Source organism: Tupaia chinensis, unplaced genomic scaffold (assembly GCF_000334495.1).
Source record: "Tupaia chinensis unplaced genomic scaffold, TupChi_1.0 Scaffold000341_1, whole genome shotgun sequence".
Classification (NCBI taxonomy): Eukaryota; Metazoa; Chordata; class Mammalia; order Scandentia; family Tupaiidae; genus Tupaia; species Tupaia belangeri.
Genome location: NW_006159835.1, coordinates 3,783,967 through 3,805,717, shown reverse-complemented (window position 1 = coordinate 3,805,717; position 21,751 = coordinate 3,783,967). Strand labels below are relative to the sequence as shown.

The following is a 21,751-nucleotide window of genomic DNA, read 5'->3' as shown; positions in this document are numbered from 1 at the left end:
GGCTGCCCGCGAGTGTCCGCACCTACGCGGTGGGGAGCGGGTGAGGGTCGCGGGAGTCGGGCCAGGGCTTGACGTGCCCTGAGGACGCGCCGCGCTTTAGCCTTCCGGCCCCAGGGTCGCAGCGTTTTGGTCCGCTGGTCCTGAGTTCGGGATGCGCTTGTACTTTCTCCTTCGCGATGAAAGCCAACCGCCTGCGTTCCGGTTTGTGGACGGGCCAGGAAGCCTGGTCACAAGGCTGCTCCCGGTCCTAGATGACTCAGTGTTACCGCCCCTCTGCCCTGCCCAAAGGCCTTGAACCTGCCCCGCTGGCCCCGTTCCCTGCCCATCTTGTCACTGCTAGGAAAAAAGTCTCTTGTCTACGAGGGCCTTTTTTTATTTAGAAAAAGAAAAAAATAAAATAAACCTCAGATTTCTGTGGACTTCTATTTGGTGTGGAAGTGACTTAATTACTTTTAGTATTTTACCATGAATGGAAGCGAATTTAGTAGGAGGCCATTTGAACTTGAAGCTTTTCATATTCAGCTGTTTTGGTAATTTGTCCTGTCCAGAATGAGGCACATGGTGACAGCTATTTTGAGAGAATTTGTGTTTTATTAAGGATTATCCATCAGTGTTATCTGTGCCTTTCATACTTACATTTAAACTCTAAAGGATATTTTCTTGAACATTTCTTTAACTATATAATTAATACCAGGTTGTCTTCCCTTGCTCAGTATGATTCAGTTGTGTAAAAGAAATATCAATAGAAAAGGTTTTTTCTCCCACAAATAGTGGGTTAAAAGTATTTTTAAACATGGATAGAATAAATATGTATCATATTTTTGAAATTTTAAATTAATCTTTTTGGAAGTAACCAGGGTCCTTGCCCTCAGTTCCATTTTACACTGTTTTCTTTCTCTTTCTCTCGTTCTTTCCCTTTTCTTTTCTTTTTTTCTTTTTTTTTTAATTTGCCAGAGGGCTATGTGCTTGACTGAGGGAGACAGTGAAAGTGAGACAGCAACCCAAATGGGGCATGATCACACTGCAATCTTTCTCCATTTCTTTCTCCTTTCAGGATTTTGGGCATGCATGCATACATGCCTAACATCTTTCTTGAGCCCCTGGATATGGGACTGGAACCATGCAGCCAGCTATGTGGGATCCAACCACATTAACCACCATGCCTCCAGCTGGCCTGTACAGTGTGTTCTCCAAAGGCCTAAACAGATGATACTAAAATACTCGAAGCCTTAACATGCATCCCAAATTACATAATGTAAAAAGTGGTACATATACCAGGGAAAAGGTAGAGAACCGTGTTCACTAGTGAGAAACCAGGTCCTTCAAGAATGTCATAGAAAACTAAAGTAAATGTTGGAGTTGTGAATCTTCAGTTTGGAAGGGTTCTAAAAGATACATTAAATCTCTCTTTTCTTTTTTAAAGGATTATTATTTTAAATTTGCTATGGGGCATGTGTGCTCACCAGAGAAAGAGAGAGAAAGCAAGCCAATAGGTCTGGAACTCGAGCCATTGTCTGTGGCATGTGGGATTCCAGTGCCTTAACTACCATGCCACCTGTGGACCCCACTGTATCCCTCTTAAGGTTTTGTGACTTTCTCATTAATTCGGCAAACACTTTTGGCAGTATCTGTCTTACTGATCACTCTTCTGAAGAATCAAAAATAGAAGGTCTTGCCCATGACAGAGCCCAGAGTTAAGTGGTTTAAAGAAAAAAGTGAGACTTCTCAGGGCCCTTCCAAGGTTCTGCCAATACTGTTCAAACCTGCTTTCCCAAGATATCATCAAACTCAGCAGCATATATGAAAGGGCATTATTTTACAGTCACTCATTTTTTTCTTTTGACTTGGAGATGACCAATTCTTTAAAAACAAGTGACGTGGGACCAGCAGATGATATAATGGTTATGTCACTGGACTCCCACATGGCCCACCACGGTTCAAGTCCTGGATCCGTCGACTTGAAACTCACACCAGGTATGTGTGTGTGCATGCCCAAACTCCGGAGAGCAGAATAGAGGAGAAAGGATTTCAGTGTGGCCATCCCTCCATGGGGGTGATTTCTTACTTTTTGTCTGTCCCAGTCTCTCCTGCAAGCTCACGTGCCCTGTAGCAAAAAAGCTCTCAAAAAAAAAAAAAAAAGTTCTGTAAAATATCTTTTCAGCTGGAAACCAGGAAGTCCTTTACACTTATTAAAATAATTATTGGGAAATTTTTATGCCAGTAATGGCCAAAGGAGAGAGGGGGAAAATAATAATAACTTACTTATTGAGAACCTTTTATGTGTCACACTGTATGTTGTGTGTTTATAGTACTATTTAATCTTCACAATAACTTTGAAGGTCGGTATAATTTTCCTTATATTACGGCTAAGACAGTTGAAGCCATAAGCTACATTGCTAGAAGCTGGATGAATTTCTAGAACTCTCTATTTTGTTGGTAGCATACTGCCTTGGGATGTTGGAATGTTGCTCTTTCTGCTTTTTTTTATAAAGTTTGTAGTAGGGTGCATGCACTCTCCGGAGAGTGACAGAAAGAGGAAAAGTGAGAAGGCACACCCCAGGTGGGATGGCCATGCTGCAGTCTCTTCTCCGTTCTCTCAGGATTTTGAACATGCAGGCTCTTGTACCCAGCGTGCTTTTCAAGTCACCAGGTTCGGAATTGGAACCATGCTGTTGACCATGTGGGATCCAGCTGCCTTAACCAACATGCTATTGGTTGTCCCTCTTTTTATCTGTTGTATTTATTTTTGTGTTCTGTCCAATCTGAAGATCTCTGGAGTGGTAATGCTAATACTATAAACATTATGTTGTCATCACTTTATGCCAGGTAGCATTTTCCATATGTCCTCATGAACTGAGTACTTTTATCTTTCTTTTACAGATGAGGAAATTGAGGCACAGAGATGAACTAATCTGAACCAGATAGTACCTTAAGTGGTAGAACCAGGATGCAAATTTGGACAGTTTGGCTCCAGAGTCTATACTCTTAACGTCTGTGCTATACTGGCTCTTCAATAAGGTACAGCTCTTTTTAGCAGGGAGCTATGATTTTTAAAGTGCTTGAGTGTTCTTTCTTTGTTTCTTTTTAATGTTCATTCAAACACATGTAGGGTAACTTTATGATGTCTGTCACTTTATGTCCTATGCCAGTGTCTTAAAAAAGCAGTTATATAATCATAGTTAACATTCATGGAGAGCTTATTACATTCCAACCCTTGTGCTGTGTTTTAATTATTTCACATAATCCCCAGCACAATCCTAGAAAGTAGATATTATTATTTTATGCTGCATCTAATTTGTGAGGCGCTTTTGTTGTCTTGAAAACGCTTGCTCAAAATAATCCTTTGATTCTCTCTTCATTGTCAAAGTTATTATCATCACCTAATTTTATTGCTGCAATTCAGCAGTGTTAGATGACTTACCTTATCTAGCTAGCATATGTGAAGAGCTAAAGCTTAAACCAGAGCTTTGGACTCCTGTATACATTGCTTTTTCCTCCCCACTAATCTGTCAGTGAATCTTTGTTTCATACTTCTTATCCAAAAATAGGACTATGTTTTCCATACAAACAGTTTATATTTGGAGATCGTGTTCCCAACCCTAAATTCAATGACAATTGAATCATAGATATCACTAGCCATAAACCTTTGCCATTATTTTAGCCTGTAAATTTATGTTCCAGCTTCAGATATAGTGCCTAAAACATAGAGGGCCTTAGTAAATGTTTCACTAAAATATAATTCTTATTCATATACATTGATACATGAATGTTCCTAAAATGTCTTATTATTATTATCATTTTAATTGCTAGAGGGCGTTTGTGTTCTCCAGAGACAGAGAAAGTAGCCCTTATGGGGTGCGTTCACACCAGAATCCCTTGTCCTTCATTTCACCATCCTATTGGGATTTGTGCTTGACATGTTTCTTGAAGCTGCCAGGACCAGGATTTGAATTATGGTCAACCATGTGGGTTCTGTCTTCCTTAACCTAGAGTACAGGTCTAGACCAGGCATGGGTAATTTCTTTTTCTCTTTGATACCAAAACCCTCTTGCTCTCCCACTTCAAAAACAGAAGCTTTCAAAATTGTTTCATTGAAGTATAACTAATTTCAAAATGTTATTCCCCACCCTCAACCATTATTCCTAGCCATTGTCTCTACCATACCATATCTGTATATTATGAAAAGAGCTTGAATTTGAGAGTTACTTTAACCTGGGTTTGAATCCTTATTCTGCCTCATATTAGCTTTCTGATCTTATATGAATTATTTAACTTCTTTGAACTTCTTTCCTTATCTGGTAAAATTGGCACAATATCCACTTTATAGGGATGTGGTGAGAATTTATTAAAATAGCACATAAAAGACTTAGCACGGTTCCAGGCTTAGTAGATACTCAGTAGATACCAGCTAGTATGTGTCTCTTCTGTTTCTCCAGGACTCCCCTCTGCTTTGACTTTTGGTCAGAATTATATTAATGTGATATGAAAATTAACTATTTTCTAGTATTCTTCACCAGACCCCCTGAGGACAGGGGCTATAAGGCATGGTCATGGGTGGGGATTTTGTCCCTAACATGTGGCATTGGGTTGGGGCTCACTAAATGTTTGTTGAACTATGTCTGCTTGTTAAGCTAGCTAGAGCCCTTTTTCTTGGTGATCCTATTGCCTGAAAGTCTCATAGACCCTTAACTAAGATTAGGAGCACTGGATCTATTATTTAAGGGTTCTTAGATTGAGGAGGTTGTTATAGAGGAGAAATGAGTGAAGAGCCCCGGGAGGAAGCACATTCTACTCTGTAGGAGTGAGTGTGTGTGTGGGGGGGTGGGAGTGGGGAGTGTACCTTGTCATTATATATGAATATTGGTGTATGTGTAAGGATTAAATCTTACCAGACTAGTTGTCACATTGCTTCTGAAGACAAGAGAAGAACTTTCCAAAGAAAAGCTTCTTCAAATTTTTAAAAATTAGCACTAATTGTAGTCATTTATAACTAATAATAATCACAAGACAGGGTAATAATTATTATGCTTAGCCTAAAATGTCAAATTAATTTGGTTTTCAATTTCATTTTTTTTTTTTTTGCATCAATAAAAATTTAGTATGTTGGGACCAGCAGATGGTGTTATGTCGCTGGACTCCCACATAGTGTATCAAGTCCTAGACCCGATGACTTAAAACTCATGCCAGGTGCATGTGCATGTGCCCAAAATCCTGAGAGTAGAATGGAGAAGAGATTGTGGCATGGCCATCCCCTCAGGGGGCTGATTTCTCGCTTTCTTTCTCTCTGTCTCTCTGGCAAGTGCACATGCCGTATAGCAAAAATCTCTCCAAAAAATTCAATATGCTGAGGCTTTGTTATTTGTAGGATGGACTCATAGCAAAACAAAGGGATATTACTGAGGAATAGAAAGAAATTATAATTTTTTAAAATACTTTAAAAGAAAATAAGACTTTTTGGGACCAGCACAGGGCATAATGGCTATGTTTCTGGACTCCCATGTGATCGACCGTGGTTCAGGTCCCGGACCTGGTGGCTTAAACTTATGCCGGGCGCATGTGCATGAGTGCCCAAGATTCCGAGAGGAGAATGGAGGAGAAGGGATTGCAGCGTGGCCACCCACCCTGGGGGGTGATTTCTCACTTTCTGTTTTTCTGTCTCTCTCTGTCATTCTGGCGAGTGCATACTCCCTATAGCAAAAACCTCTAAAGAAAAAAAAGAAGACTTTTAAGAAGATAAATTATATTTAACCTTTTCCCCCATTGTTTTATTATGAAAAAATTTGAGCATACAGCAGAATCAAAAATAATTTTATAGTGAACACCCATATACTCACTCCCTAGATTCTACTGTTAGTGTTTTATTATGCCTTTTTTTATAGCTTACTGCAGTCATCAAATAGGTATTTTTAATGCATTTTTTTAATTTCTAGAAAAACAGTTCTCATAGTTTTTTTTTTTCCTAAAACATTTTTTTTAACTTAATTAATTTACATTCATTCCCTAAGCATCGTCACAGCCACTACATACAAAATGTGATTTCCCATTCAGGATATATTGCATAGTGGCTTAATCATGCATGTTATCATCAATAATTTTCTATTTCTAGTTTCATATAAAAATATATATATACACACACACATTTTTTAACCCCTATTTCTGACCCTCTGCCCCTTCCCACCCTCTTCTCACACTATCTCTGGTATCTACAGTTGTCTTCCATTCCTCTCCTCACCCCCATTTTATTGATGACACAATTTCTTAAATAATCTAACTACTGTCAATAGCAAATTCAGGTGATAATTTCAAGAAAAGCAGTTTTAACTTTAATAAATCAAAGAAATGCTAAGGAACTTTGCTTAAAACTTAAAGCCAGGAAACAGATTAGGATTCTGTTCAAATAGTAGGTACATGAACCTATCGGCAGCTCAAGACGAGACAAAAATCCTTAACGCTGGACAACAGAGTCTAGAAGAAAATCAGCAATATTTTAGTCAAAAGTCATAAAATACTGTTTCACCAGTTCAATCTCATGTACTTAAACGATCTTCTGTTGTGGTTCGATCTTCCTGACTGAATTCTAGATATAATATTCAACTCCAGACTTGTCCCTATGATTAAGTTGGCTATTTTCTTAGTTTTTGAATTCTTATTTCTGTGTGTCTGAATTTAATTTTCCTGGTATAGCACTCCCTTGAGAACTTCTTGGAGATCTTGTCTGGCGCTGGTAAATTCTTTCAGGTTTTGTTTATCTGAGAATGTTCGTGTCTTTTCTTCCCATATGAAGGATAATCTTGCTGGGTAAAGTATTCTTGGTTGAAATTGCTTTTCCCTTAACACTTAGAATATATTTTCCCATTCTTTCCTCACTCACATTGTTTCTGATGAGAGGTCTGCTGTTAGCCTGATGGGATATCCTTTTTAGGTAACTTGTTTTTCTTTTGCCAATCTTAGTATCTTGTCTTTGTCTGTGGTTTTGGTCTGGCTATAATGTGTCTTGGAGACAATCTTCTTGGGTTGATTCTATTTGGGGTCCGTTGTATTTCTTGGGACTAAATCTTTGAGTGCTTCTCTAGGTTTGGAAAATTTTCTTGCAGGATTTCATAGAATAGATTACCAATGCCCTTATGAGTCTCTTCGCCTTCTGGGATACCAATTATCTGGACATTTGGACATTTGATGGTATCTGGTATTTCTCATATATTATTCCCATTTTGGAGGGGCAATTTACTCAGTCTTTGTGGTGGATTTTTCTAGGCCAGCAATTTGCTCTTCTACATCTGAGATTTCTGTATGATCTAGTCTGCTTTTAATACTTTCAAGGGAGATTTTGACTTCCTGTATTGTGGCCTTCATTTGATTCTTTTTAAAGTGTGTAATTCCTCTTTTAGATCTTGTAAGAATTTCCTCACCTCCTGGAACTCGTCATCTCCTCCTTTCTCTTCCGTAGTTCATTGTCTCTCTTCTCTTCCATCTCTGTTAGCTTTGCCATTATGAATATGCTAAATTCTTTATCAGACATTTCTATGATTTTCATTGAACTGTCTGTGAATGAAGAGGAGCTATTCTTTTCCCTTGGAGGAGAGGTATTTTCTTGCTTATTTCTTGTGGCTCTGTGGTGATTTCTAGTCATCTGATGGATGATGTGTTTCTTCCTAAACTTAAAGGTCAATCTGAACGTTCAGAGTGAGCAGAAAGAGGAGTGAGCAGAAAGAGGTGATCTGGAATCTCTTTGCCATTCTGTTTTGATCCCACTTGAGTTTGTGGGCTGGAGGCTAAATTATCAGTAGAAAATCTTCATTTCTCTTTTTCTCCTGAAATCACTAGTTCTCAGGAGCCATGAAGGTGTCTTCCCTGTTTTATTATGCTTTAATATTTTTACACATCTGTCCATCTTCCTATGCATTCATTTGTCAATCCGTAATATTCAAATGCTTTTTTATTTGAAGGGATTTGAGCTGAAAATTTTGTTTAGGTCAGTTTTATGTTTACATAGTAGATAATTTTTAGGAATGAATTACAGCTGCTCCATATCATTCTGAAAACATTTTGATTTCAGATATAAATAAAGCTCTTTGTCCTCTTTCCCATTCCTAGTTCCAAAAGATGAGTCGTGGATATTCAGAAAACAACAATTTCCTCAACAATAATAACCAAATGGTGCTGGACATGATCCTTTATCCACTAATTGGCATCCCTCAGACCATCAACTGGGAAACCATAGCAAGGCTCGTGCCTGGATTAACACCCAAGGACGTAAGTAACAGCGTGCCACCCTCCCCCCACCACCCCACATAGCGTCTGAAAAAATCAGAAAAAGTAACCAGTATATAGGAACAGCAGCTAAGAGAAAATACTTGTCTGACATATTTGTATGCACATGTTAACACTATACTCATCTATAAAGGAACAGCAACTGAGAGAGAGAAAATATGTGTATGCCTGTATTAACACTATCTATATACCTATATGATTTTACCAGACACAAACTATATAAATTATGTATTAAATCACATGATATATTTAAACTCAGCCTCATCTTACATGCTTACAACAAGTGGAGAGTCACTAATAATATCTTAATTTAAGCAGTAGAAGTGTCCATGTCAGCCTGGCCATCGTGGCACAGGCATTTGGGGTACTGCTGCATGATACTAGGGATCATGTAGGAAGGCTCCAGGTTCACATCTCTGGTCTGCTTCAACACACCAGGCACACCCATGATCCTGGCTCACTACAGGACTAAGGGAAGACAGTGATGTGCAGTCCCTGATGAGGGTGCCTGTGTCTTTGTCTCTGTGTATGTCTCTCTCTGCTCTTTCTTTCTCTCAGGAAATAAACTTCAAAAAATTAAAATCTGGGGCCAGCAGGTGGCATGGTAGTTAAGGTACTGGACTCCCATGTGGCCAACCATGGTTCAAGTCCCAAACCTAGCAGCTTGAAAATTACATCAGTCCTGTGTATCAGTAGCCTCATGCCCAGTGGTGTGAGGTCATGCCACAATTCCTTTTCCTCCATTTTTCCATTCTACGGAGATTTAGGGCATGCATGCACACATGCCCAGCCTGTTTTTTAGACCACCAGTGCCGGGACTCAAAATGCATTCGGGCATGTGGAATCTGGCTCCCTTAAGCACTAAGTTGTGGGGCCAGCCCATAAAGTATACAAATAACAAACATACTGTTTTGCTGCTGGCTTCTTTCACTTAGCATATTGTATCCCAATGGTGTTCTTTGAAGCAGTTTTTAATTTTGATAAAGTCCAATTTCTCTAATTTTTTTTTGTTGCTTCTGCTTATAATGATACACATAAAATTTTATTACATAAGTCCTAAGTTTAAGATTACAAAGATTTATGCTATGTTTTTCTTTTAAGAGTTTTATACTTAGTTCTATATTTTAGTTTTGATGTACTTTGAATTAATCTTTATATATGGTGTCAGGTAGAGGGGGAAAATAAGAAAATAAGAATTTGCAGGACCAGCAGATGGCATAATGGTTACATCACTGGACTCTTAGGTAGTTGACCATGGTTTGAGTCCTGGACCAGGTGGCTTAAAACTCATGCCAGGTGCATGTATGTGTGCCCAAAATCCCAAGAAGAGAATGGAGGAAAAGGGATTGCAGTATTGCCATCCCTCTGTGGGGGGTGATTTCTTGTTTTCTGTCTTTCTGTGTTTCCAGTGACAACATGTGCCCTATAGCAGAAATTTCTCAAAAAAAAAAAAGAAGAATTCAATCTTATTCCTGGTGGAAATTCATATAATATGAGAATAAAGACCCTGTTCCTCATTAAATAATTAAAATTATTGGGGCCAGCAGATTGCATAGCAGTTATGTTGTTGGACTCCCACATGGCTGACCACAGTTTGAGTCCTGGAGCTGGTGGCTTGAAACTCATATTGTGTGTGTATACAGCATGCCTAAAATCCCAGGAGGAGAATGGAGGAGAAGGGATTACAGTGTAGCCATCCCCCCAGGGGGGTGATTTCTTACTTTCCCTCTCACTGTCTCTGTTTCTCTCTCTCTTTCTCTCTCTCTCTCCCTCTCTTCCCCTTTGTCTCGGGCAAGCATACTCTAAGGCAAAAACTTCTAAAAATTTTTAATTATCAGCTGATAATAGATAAAGACCAAAGGGAAATATGATTGATTAAGACACTCTTCTTTTTTTTTTTCTTTTTTCTTTTTTATTTGAGAGGTTTTTGCTATAGGGCACATGTGCTCGCCAGACAGAGAGAGAGACATAGAGACAGAAAGCGAGAAATCACCCCCCCAGAGGGGATGGTCACGCTGCAATCCCTTCTCCTCCATTCTCCTCTTGGGACCTTGGGCATGCACACACACGTGCCCGGCATGAGTTTTAAGCCACTGGGTCTGGGACGCGAACCGCGGTCGACTACGTGGGAGTCCAGCGACATAGCCATTATGCTAACTGCTGGTTCCCAAGACACTCTTCATTTTCTACAAGGGCATAAACACATGCCTTTCAATTAAAATTTTTAATAATATTTTATCCTAAATTTTGAGAGAGAAAAAAGTGAGTCAGAGGTTTTGTATATTGAAACATGTACAAATTTTCTAGATGTTACTCAACAGATTAATATTCAGTTACAAAGAAAGATTATTAAAAAAAAAATCTTTAGGGGCCAGCAGGTGGCATGGTGGTTAAGGCACTGGACATTCCCACATGGCTGACCATGGTTCGAGTCCTGGACCTGGTGGCTTGCTTTCTCACTTTCCCTCTTTCTCTCTCTCTCTGTGTGTCTCCATGGTCAAATTAAAATAAATAAATAAATAAATAAACACAAAATTAAATAAATAATTATTTTAAACAAAAACTCTTTAAATAGAGGGCAAGAATTTTTTTTTTTAAATCCCTAAATTTGGACCAGCCAATGGCACAGTGGTTAAAGTAACTGGATTCCACAGGCCAACTATGTGGTACCCAGACCCTTCAGCTTGAAAAACACAACAGGCACTTGCGCGTGCATGCCTAAAACCCCTAAAGGTGGAAGAAATGGAGAAGGGTTTGCAGCATGACCATCCTGCATAAGAAGTGCTGTCTCACCTTCTCTCTCTTTGTGTCTGGCTTTCTCTGGTGAAAGCATGTGCTTCTGCCAAATTTTTTTTTAAAAAAAGAAAAATTCCAAACCTTTGCTTCTTTCATTTTATTTCATGACAGTGTGCAAAAAGGTTTGATGAACTGAAGAGCAGTGGAAGCTCACCTGTTGACAATCAGTATAATCCCCTAATGGCTGCTGGAGAGAGTCCTGTTGAAACATTAGCCACATATATCAAAGCCTCGCTTCTTGACACACACGGAGAATTTCAGGAGACTCCAGCTGGTCAGGATGCCAGTTCCCTAACAGGTAAAGATTTAAAATAAAACACAGTATTTGTCTTACTGCAAAATAGTATGCATTCCAACCAAGTTTCTTTCTTTGTTTAAAGGCTAATGTAAACACTAATAGAAAAATCTGTTAGTATGTATATCTTCCCAAATTTTAAAAATTGTATTTGTCTTGGCTATGTTTAAAAAATAGTTTTAAGTATTAGTAGGTAGATCAAAAGCTATTACCAGTAAAAAAGTTTATCAAGATTTCCTTTACTAATCTGTTAGCCTAGTTATTTAATATATTATTTATTATTTACTGTGAATATTCTTTTATCCTTTTTTTTTTTTTTTTGGAGAGGTTTGTGCTATAGGGCGCGTGCGCTTGCCAGAGAGACAGAGAGAGGCATAGAGACAGAAAGCGAGAAATCACCCCCTGGGGGGATGGTCATGCCGCAATCCCTTCTCCTCCACTCTCCTCTCGGGATCTTGGGCACGCACACACGCGCACCCGGCGTGAGTTTTAAGCCACCGGGTCCGGGACACGAACCGCGGTCGACTACGTGGGAGTCCAGCGACATAGCCATTACGCTAACTGCTGGTTCCCTCTTTTATCTTTTTAAAGAATTATTTTATCTAACTTTATTTTTTTATTTAAATTTGACCAGAGAGGGACAGAGGGAAGCGGGGAGAGAGAGAAAGAAAGTGAGAAAGCAAACTGCCAGGTCTGGGACTCAAATCGGGTCAGCCATTTGGGAGTCCAGTGTCCTTAACCACCATACCACATGCTGGCCCCTCTTTTAGCTTATTTAAAAGAGATTTGACTTACACACTTTTATTTTTTTTCTGAAGAAATCTTGCTTGTCTCTCACATTATCTTTTTCATAGCTATTCTTTATTGTTGTCAACAAGAGTGTCAAATGACACATAGGAAGGAAGAACAGATGTTTTCTCCAATTAAATTAGAAATAAAAACTTTTTTTTTTTTGAAATAATAACTTTTTAAAACTCAGAGTGTAGTGAGTTATATCCTAGTAACAGCAGAGTATTGATATAAAACTTTGGGCCATTAGAAGGCCTAGTGGTTACATTGCTGGACTCCGACTTGGCTGACCACAGTTTGAATCCTAGACCTGGTGGCTTGAAACTCACAATAAATGTGTGTGCATGCATGCCCAAGATCCCAGGAGGAGAAGGGATTGCAGCATGCCCAGCCCCGGAGGGGTGATTTCTTACTTTCCCTCTCACTGTCTCTTTCTTTCTCCAGCAAGAGCACAGGCCCTAAAGCAGAAAACTCTTTTTTTTTAAAAAAAAAAAAAAAAAAGTAGTTTCAGGAAGAGAAAACTATGTCGTTGGCTTTTGACTATTTGAGCCCTGTTTGTCTACAGCACTTCAGTACTTTTTGAAATCCTCATTGTAACCTTAGCAATTTGCAGTCTGTTTTTTGGTACTGTTTCTTCCATATATCTTTTAAGGGAAAATGCCATCTAACAAGTACCATTTTAACCAACCTTAGAAATCATGCATTTACAATTATTACCATTCAATAAGTAAAAATCCAGTCTCAGCTGGAAACACTAACTCCCCCCTTTTTCCGTATGTGTTTGTTTCTGTATTTAAGGAAGACATAGTCTAGCTTCCACAAGGAATTGTTCTTCAGAAAGTGAAAATTGTACTGCACGTAATGGTGGAGAAAAGACTGAAGAATCTGAAGGGTAGGAGGCTGGTTGTTTGCTAGATAAGGTTTAATATTAACTTTAAGTTGTAAAATATATGACATGTGATCATGTACATCAATTTCTATAATTTAAGAATTTCACATTACATAATTGCTGAAATGATTGAAATCAACCTAGTTCATATATTGAACTATAAACAGTTGCTTACTTCTAAACATATGGCTTACTCATGTTGTTATTTATAAATTGAGCTACTATTTTCCACCTTTAAAAATCCACTTTATATTTGTAAATATTCAAAATAAAATCTATTAATGTAATACTTTGAAAAGTGAATTTTTGCGGCCAGCAGGTGGTGTAGTAGGTAAAGTGGTGGACTCCCACAGGGCTGACTTCAGTTCAAGTCCTGGACCTGTCAGCTTGAAATGCAAGTCAGGTGTGTGTGTGTGTGCGTACCCAGAACTCTGAGAGAATAGAGGAGGAGGGATTGCAGTGTGGTCATCCTCCTAGGGGGTGAATTCTCACTTTCTCTCTGATGAGTGCACATATCCTATAGTAAAAATCTCTCCAAAAAAAAAAAAAAAGTAAAATTTAATACCCAAAAATCTATGCCATTATTTCTCTGACTTTATTAAAGAAACTAGATATTTTTTAAATTATTTGAATGTAATTATTCATTATAGAAACATTTAAAAATTAGTATATGCTTTGAGTCAGCCAGAGGTGTGGTGGTTAAGGCAGCTGGATCCCACATGGCCATCCAAATAGTTTGATTCCTGAACCTGGTGACTTGAAAACACACTGGGATGTGTGTGTGTGTATATGTCCAAAATCTTGAGAGGAGAATGGAGGAAATGGGAGGAGGACATGACCATTTCTGCTGGAAGGTCCTTTCTCACTTTCTCTCTTTCTCTTGTCTTTCTCCAGTGAGCACGTGCACCATAGCCAATTAAATTTAAAAATTAGAATGTGTCTTCTAAGATATTGTAAGTTTTGATAGGCTGGTTTTATTATGCCTATTTCATATACAATAAACTGCACATATTAAAAGTGTTCACTTTGATGAGTATGAAAGATGAGTGTACCATATAGCCATCACCCAAAATCATGTATACAATTTATTTTTAGCATTTCTGAAAGTTCTTTTGCCCACATTTAGTTTTCATGGATTTTTGTTTTAAGGTTTTTTTGTTTTGTATTGTTTTGTTTTATGTCTTGAGGTATGGGTACTTGCCACAGAGAGAGAGCAAGTGAGAGCCCCGTCTCTGGGCGGGGGTTGGGGAGATGGCCATGTCACAGTCCCTTCTCCTCCACTCTCCTCTTAGGATTTTGGGCATACACACGTACCTGGCATTATTTTCAAGTCACCAGGTCCAGGATTTGAACTGCAGTCAGCTATGTGGAAATATAGTGCCTTAACCGTCACATCTCCTGCTGGCCCCAGTTTTAATGTTTTTTTAAACAACTTTATTAATATATCATTCACATACCATGAAATTTATCTTCTTGAAAAAGTTCTGGCGGTAGATGGTGGTGATAATTACACAATAATGTGACTAAATTAATACTTAATACCACTGACCTGAATGAACACTTACCAGTGGTTAAAATAAGTTTTACGGTATATACTTTTTTCCACAACAGAAAAACATTCACCCTTTTGAAGTGTACAGTTCAATGACTTTGGTTTATTCACAAGAGAATTTTTTTTAATTGATAGGCTTGTTTATGTAACAAAAATTGCCAAATAATTTTTTTACTGAAATTATCTCATATTTCATCCTATAGTGTGAAAAGTCACAGCAACTTTACTTTTCATTACACTGGTTATTACTTGTTTATGTTCTGACCGTATTTTTTTAGAAGAACAGTTTGTAAAAAGTTACTTGAATTTTTTGACTTTGATAAAGCATTGATGATAATACTTTTTCTAATTAGTGAAGTTCAGTTACACATAATAAATTTATGTTCTAGGACAGCATGTCTCTTCCAATTTATTATCTTCCTTTTGTCATGACACGAAGGCAGATGTGGATCACACTGATGTTTCTGTTTTTTCTTTTTTTAATTTGCCATAGGACACGTGTGCTATTGGTGGATGTGCAAAAGCACCCCTCATGGGACATAATCACACCGCAATCCCTTCTCCTTTTCTCCCTTCTTTTGAGATTTTGGGCAGACCCACATACCCAGCATGTTTCTCAAGCTGTTGGGTCTGGAATTTGAACTACTTAGTCGGCCATGTGAGATCCAGCCACCTCACCACCATGCCACTAGCTGGTCCCTGCTGTTTCTTTTTGAGGTGATATAATATTCAAAGAAGGTAAATTAAACTAGAATATAATTTTTGAAGCAAACGTTCTGATGCATCATCTAAACATCTTCCTTTAAAAATATGTAAGACTTGGGACCAGCGGTTAGCGTAATGGCTGTGTCGCTGGACTCCTATGTAGCTGACCATGGTTCGAGGCCCAGACCTGGTGGCTTAAACTCATGCTGGGTGCGTGTGTGAGCATGGCCAGGAGCCCGAGAGGAGAATGGAGGAGAAGGGATTGTGGTGTGGCCATCCCCCCTGGGGGGTGATTTCTCACTTTCTGTCTTTCTGTCTCTCTCTGTCTTTCTGGTGAGGGCACGTGCCCTATAGCAAAAATCTCTCCCCCCAAAAAAAATGTAAGACTCATAATTGTGAGTATACTCTTAAGAAACCTTTACCTGTATTTATTAGTTTATATTAATGAATGCCTAGAAGCAAATTTTCTTGCCATTAAAAATGACTAAGGCACTGGCCCCATAGCCTGGTGGCTGGGGAAGTCAAATCTCACATGGCCAACTGTGGTTCAAGTCCTATCCCTGGCAGCTTAAAGAACACCCCAGGTGCATGTGCATGTATACCCCAAATCCTGACAGGGTGGGAAGTTGGAGAAGGAATTGCAGCATGACTGCACCATCAGGACATGCTTTCTCCCTCTTTTTTCTGTCTCTTTCTGGTGAGTGCATACATCCTCTGGCAATTAAAAAAACAAAGTAAGCCATACTAATTTTTCATTTGATTTTTTAATGAATAATTTTAGTATTAGTATTTTCCTATTTTAAAAAGCGTGAACATTTTAGTACAGTGTTTAATCATTATCTTTCTCTCAGACTCATAACTAAATAGAAGTGTTGTTTTATGTTTCTCACAAGACTGTTACTTAGTTTATCTTTGTGAATCACTATATTTATAAACTTTATTTAATGTATAACTTGAAAAATTAAATTTTAAACCATGCAAATTATTAACATTTTAGTAACAGTATTTTTGTTAAGTCAATAGCATGCTAAAATTAGTCATAATTTAAGATATAGTCAAGTTAGCAAGACACTTGGAAAATTCTGAATGTCAAAATCCTCTAAAATTGATTTTGTAGTAAAAAATTTTCAAAAAAACCTCCAATAAATGTCTGTATTCTTGGCTCTTCTTCTAAAACTCTAATGATTTCATTTCTGTGTAACATTTTTTATAAAGGCCAAACATGGTGATCCATGTATGTGATGAAGCAAAAAACTTGAAAGAAGATTTTATTTGCCCACGAGATCTTTTGATATCAGAAATGAAGTACTTTGCTGAATATTTATCTATGGATGCCCAGCGCTGGGAAGAGGTGGACATTTCAGTTCATTGTGACGTTCACATTTTCAACTGGTTGATAAAATATGTTAAAAGGAATACTAAGGAGAATAAAGATTGTGAGATGCCCACTTTAGGTAAAAGACAATCTATTTCTTATTTTGTAGTGAAATTTGTGTGTCACTTGATAATTTCTTCAGGCCAAGTGAAATGTGGAAAATAGTATGAACATTAATATTTAGACTCAAATTAGTGATAGCCTTTTAGGAAACTAATACCTCATCTTTGTTAGTAAATTATAGTAAATTTATGGCAAATGACAGACTGAATCAGCAGTTCTCAACATATGGTAATGTGTACCACTGGGGTCTTCCAGACCCTTTTATAGAAGTGTCAGCAAGGTCAAAACAATTTGCATAGTAATACCAAGATGTTATTTTCCTTTTTCACTGTGTTGACATTTGCTCAGATGGTACAAAAGCAGTGGTGGGTAAAACTGTTCGAGCTTTAGCCCAAATCAAGGAAGGGCATCAAAGCATGCTAGTAGTATGTATTCTTTGTATTCTTCAACACCGTGTATTCATAGTTATAAAAGAAAAAAAGGAAAAGAAGAAATCCAGTTTCATTTAACGTCCTTAGGGCCAGCAGGTGATGTAATGGTTAAGGCGCTGGACTACCATGTGGTCAACAGCAGTTGGAGTCCAAAACCTGGAAACTTGAAACTCATTGTCCTATCCCTGGCAGCTTAAAGAACACCCCAGGTGCATGTGCATGTATACCCCAAATCCTGACAGGGTGGGAAGTTGGAGAAGGAATTGCAGCATGACTGCACCATCAGGACATGCTTTCTCCCTCTTTTTTCTGTCTCTTTCTGGTGAGTGCATACATCCTCTGGCAATTAAAAAAACAAAGTAAGCCATACTAATTTTTCATTTGATTTTTTAATGAATAATTTTAGTATTAGTATTTTCCTATTTTAAAAAGCGTGAACATTTTAGTACAGTGTTTAATCATTATCTTTCTCTCAGACTCATAACTAAATAGAAGTGTTGTTTTATGTTTCTCACAAGACTGTTACTTAGTTTATCTTTGTGAATCACTATATTTATAAACTTTATTTAATGTATAACTTGAAAAATTAAATTTTAAACCATGCAAATTATTAACATTTTAGTAACAGTATTTTTGTTAAGTCAATAGCATGCTAAAATTAGTCATAATTTAAGATATAGTCAAGTTAGCAAGACACTTGGAAAATTCTGAATGTCAAAATCCTCTAAAATTGATTTTGTAGTAAAAAATTTTCAAAAAAACCTCCAATAAATGTCTGTATTCTTGGCTCTTCTTCTAAAACTCTAATGATTTCATTTCTGTGTAACATTTTTTATAAAGGCCAAACATGGTGATCCATGTATGTGATGAAGCAAAAAACTTGAAAGAAGATTTTATTTGCCCACGAGATCTTTTGATATCAGAAATGAAGTACTTTGCTGAATATTTATCTATGGATGCCCAGCGCTGGGAAGAGGTGGACATTTCAGTTCATTGTGACGTTCACATTTTCAACTGGTTGATAAAATATGTTAAAAGGAATACTAAGGAGAATAAAGATTGTGAGATGCCCACTTTAGGTAAAAGACAATCTATTTCTTATTTTGTAGTGAAATTTGTGTGTCACTTGATAATTTCTTCAGGCCAAGTGAAATGTGGAAAATAGTATGAACATTAATATTTAGACTCAAATTAGTGATAGCCTTTTAGGAAACTAATACCTCATCTTTGTTAGTAAATTATAGTAAATTTATGGCAAATGACAGACTGAATCAGCAGTTCTCAACATATGGTAATGTGTACCACTGGGGTCTTCCAGACCCTTTTATAGAAGTGTCAGCAAGGTCAAAACAATTTGCATAGTAATACCAAGATGTTATTTTCCTTTTTCACTGTGTTGACATTTGCTCAGATGGTACAAAAGCAGTGGTGGGTAAAACTGTTCGAGCTTTAGCCCAAATCAAGGAAGGGCATCAAAGCATGCTAGTAGTATGTATTCTTTGTATTCTTCAACACCGTGTATTCATAGTTATAAAAGAAAAAAAGGAAAAGAAGAAATCCAGTTTCATTTAACGTCCTTAGGGCCAGCAGGTGATGTAATGGTTAAGGCGCTGGACTACCATGTGGTCAACAGCAGTTGGAGTCCAAAACCTGGAAACTTGAAACTCATTGTGGGCATGTTTGTGTGCATTCCCAAAATCCCAAGAGAATGGAAAAGGGATCGCAGTGTAGCCATGCTGGGGGGGGGGATGATTTCTCTCTTTCTGTCTCTCTGTCTCTTTGGCGAGTACACACATCCTATAGGAGAAATGTCTAAAGAAAAATGCCCTTGAAAGCAGTAAAATTTACTAATACTACATTTCAACATTTGTGTGTATATATCTTTTTCATATTCAGTGATGAAATGGGAAGTGCATTTCTGTGGCACACTAGCTTATGGTTGTCTTGAGAAAAAGAACTTGTGCGATTGAGTTCACTGTGAGCTAAGCTAGCTGCATTTTTGTTTTTTTGTTTTTTGTTTTTTAGGTTTGTACCATGGGGCAAATGTGCTTGCAGGAGACAGAGAGAGAGAGGAAAACTGAGAAATCAACCCCTTCATGGGGTGTACCCACACCACAGTCCCTTCTCCTCCATTCTTCTCTTGGGATTTTGGACATGTACGCACCCATGCCCATCATGAGTTTCAAACCACTGGATTCAGGTTTGGAACCACAGTTGGCCATCTGGGAGTCTAGCACCTAATCCACCATGCTACCTATTGGCCCCAACTAGCTGCTCTTTTAAAAATAGAAAACCATTTTTACTTGTAAGAATGACTGAATCATATGGTTATTCAGACTTATGTATTTGGCATACTTTTTTTTTTTTTTTTTTTTTAATGAGCTGGTTGTTTAAAGGAAACTGACAAATTTTTGTCAGTGCTAAAATTAAAACTTTCAAGTGGCAATTATTAAATAAAATTCCATAAAACTTACCTGCTACCATTTGATCAAAGGCTTTTCTAATGAGATTGATATTCATATTACAAAAAGTGATTTTTCAGAGATTGGCAGGTGGCGGTTGAGGGTCTAGACTCCCACACGGTCAACCATGGTTTGAATCCTAAACCTGATAGCTTGCTTTCTCACTTTCCCTTTCTCTCTGGTCAAATTTAAAAATAATAACGACAAATAAAATTAAATAAATAATTCTTTAATTATTTTAATTTATTTTAAAGAATTATTTGTTTAGTTCCATTTGTTGTTATTATTGATTGTTATTATTATTATTATTTAATTTGACCAGAGAGAAAGGGAAAGTGAGAAAGCAAGCTGCTAGGTTTGGGACATGAATTGTGATCAGCCATGAGGGAATCCAGTGCTTTTAACTACCATGCAACCTGCTGGCCCCTTAATTTTATTTTTTATTATTCTTAAAATTTTGTTATAGGGCATGTGCACTCACCAGAGAGGAAGAGACAGAGAATGTGAGAAAGCAAGTTGCCCTGTCCAAGATGTGACCATGGTCAGTCATGTGGGAGTTCAGTGCCTTAACCACCATGCCTCCTGCTGTCCCCCCAAATGTGATTTTTTAAAAATACATTTTACAATGAAATATTTTACCATTTGGAAGATCTGCATAACTCTGAGCCAGTCTTTCCCAAACGATTAATGCATTTTTTTAAAAATCACATGTGCCTTAAAAATATATTCAAAGTACAAGGTAAATCAGTGAATTGTGTTATTACAAAAGTAGGAAAGGTTCGTCGATATGGTTTCAGATTCTGTTGCAACTAACATTTAAGAAACTACCGTGTATCAGGACCAGCAGTTAGTGTAATGGCTATGTTGCTGAACTTCCACGTAGCCAGCTGCGGTTTGAGTCCCAGACCTAGTGGCTTAAACTCACGCCAGGCGTGTGTGCATGCGTGCCCAAGATTCCAAATGGAGGAGAAGGGATTGAGGCGTGGCCATCCCCACTGGGGGGTTATTTCTTGCTTTCTGTCTCTATGTCTCTCTCTGTCTGTCTGGCGAGTGCACGCGCCCTATAGCAAAAAACCTCCAAAAAAAAAAAAAAAAAAAGGAAAGAAACTACCAGGTATGTATCAGGTTTTGGTGTAACATCAAAGAAGGCTATCCGCAAAATGAATGCAGAAACAGGTATGAGAATACAGCTGTCTTCTATTAAGTAAAACATTGAAGAGATTTGCAAAAAAAAAATTAAATAGTGCTACTCTTTTTTCTAAGTAATTTTTTTAAAATACAATTATTTTTCACAAAAATATGTTAACATGTAAAGGGTTTATTATTTTTTAAATGAATAAATATTTTAAAGATTTCTCTTTTAATTTCTAATTTAGTAAATACTGATAGAAATAACTCACACAAAAGTTTTTTAGGATTCTCGATTTTTAGGATTGTAAAGAGGTCCTGAGATTGAAAATTTGAGAACCAGTGATCTAAATGATAACAAGAATAATTACTAAGAAATCATTCACTGGGCATAGATTTACAGAGGATATCACACTTATGGTTTAATAAAATCTTCTCATTCACTAGACTTGCTATTTGTAGCAGTATCAAACATTTCTAAGTTCTTATTGTTAGTATATACTGACAGTGTAGAAGTTTTCTGAAGAAGTTTGTAGTTAATTTTTAAAATTTATTTATTTAAATGGCCAAATTAATGAGAAGGGGTTTTAGTGGTTCTTAAATAAAAAGGACAAGATTGGTAAATCAAAATTTTCAGCCAGAGTACAGAGATTTCAGACTACCCAGTTATGAAGTTATGTGTGAGGCAGAAATAAAAATATGAACAGAGAAAAATTATTGTTTGTTCAGCATAATTATGTGTGTAGTAAAGGTAAAAGAAAGGGAGGAAAACTAGCATTCTGTTATCTTTAACCTTAAATCAGTAACTACAAATGTAATAAACTATTAGAAAAGAAATCTTTTTTTTTCATGTAACCAGAAAAACTATCAAAATGCCTACTTAAATCTCATAATCTGGATACTGGTTCTTATTTCCTGAGGAGCTTTTCACTAGCTGTTTCCTCCCTCCATCATTTCTATTTGAGATGTTTTAATCTAGAGTTGCTGCTTAGGGA

The 21,751-nt window shown here is 37.4% G+C and overlaps 1 protein-coding gene and 1 pseudogene across 1 annotated transcript in view; one reads left to right on the top strand and one right to left on the bottom strand.

The window, feature by feature from the left end:
• LOC102488261 (solute carrier family 25 member 36-like) overlaps positions 1–3,640 on the bottom strand; it is a 5,231-nt pseudogene extending 1,591 nt beyond the window's left edge.
• The window catches only part of SANBR (SANT and BTB domain regulator of CSR), a 67,983-nt gene continuing 49,116 nt past the window's right edge, over positions 2,885–21,751 (top strand). Inside the window, 5 exon segments of the mRNA XM_006172111.3 lie at positions 2,885–3,018; positions 8,095–8,253; positions 11,179–11,365; positions 12,950–13,043; positions 16,513–16,751. Of these exon segments, the coding sequence (XP_006172173.1) occupies positions 8,104–8,253; positions 11,179–11,365; positions 12,950–13,043; positions 16,513–16,751 (670 nt within the window). The 5' untranslated portion in view covers positions 2,885–3,018; positions 8,095–8,103.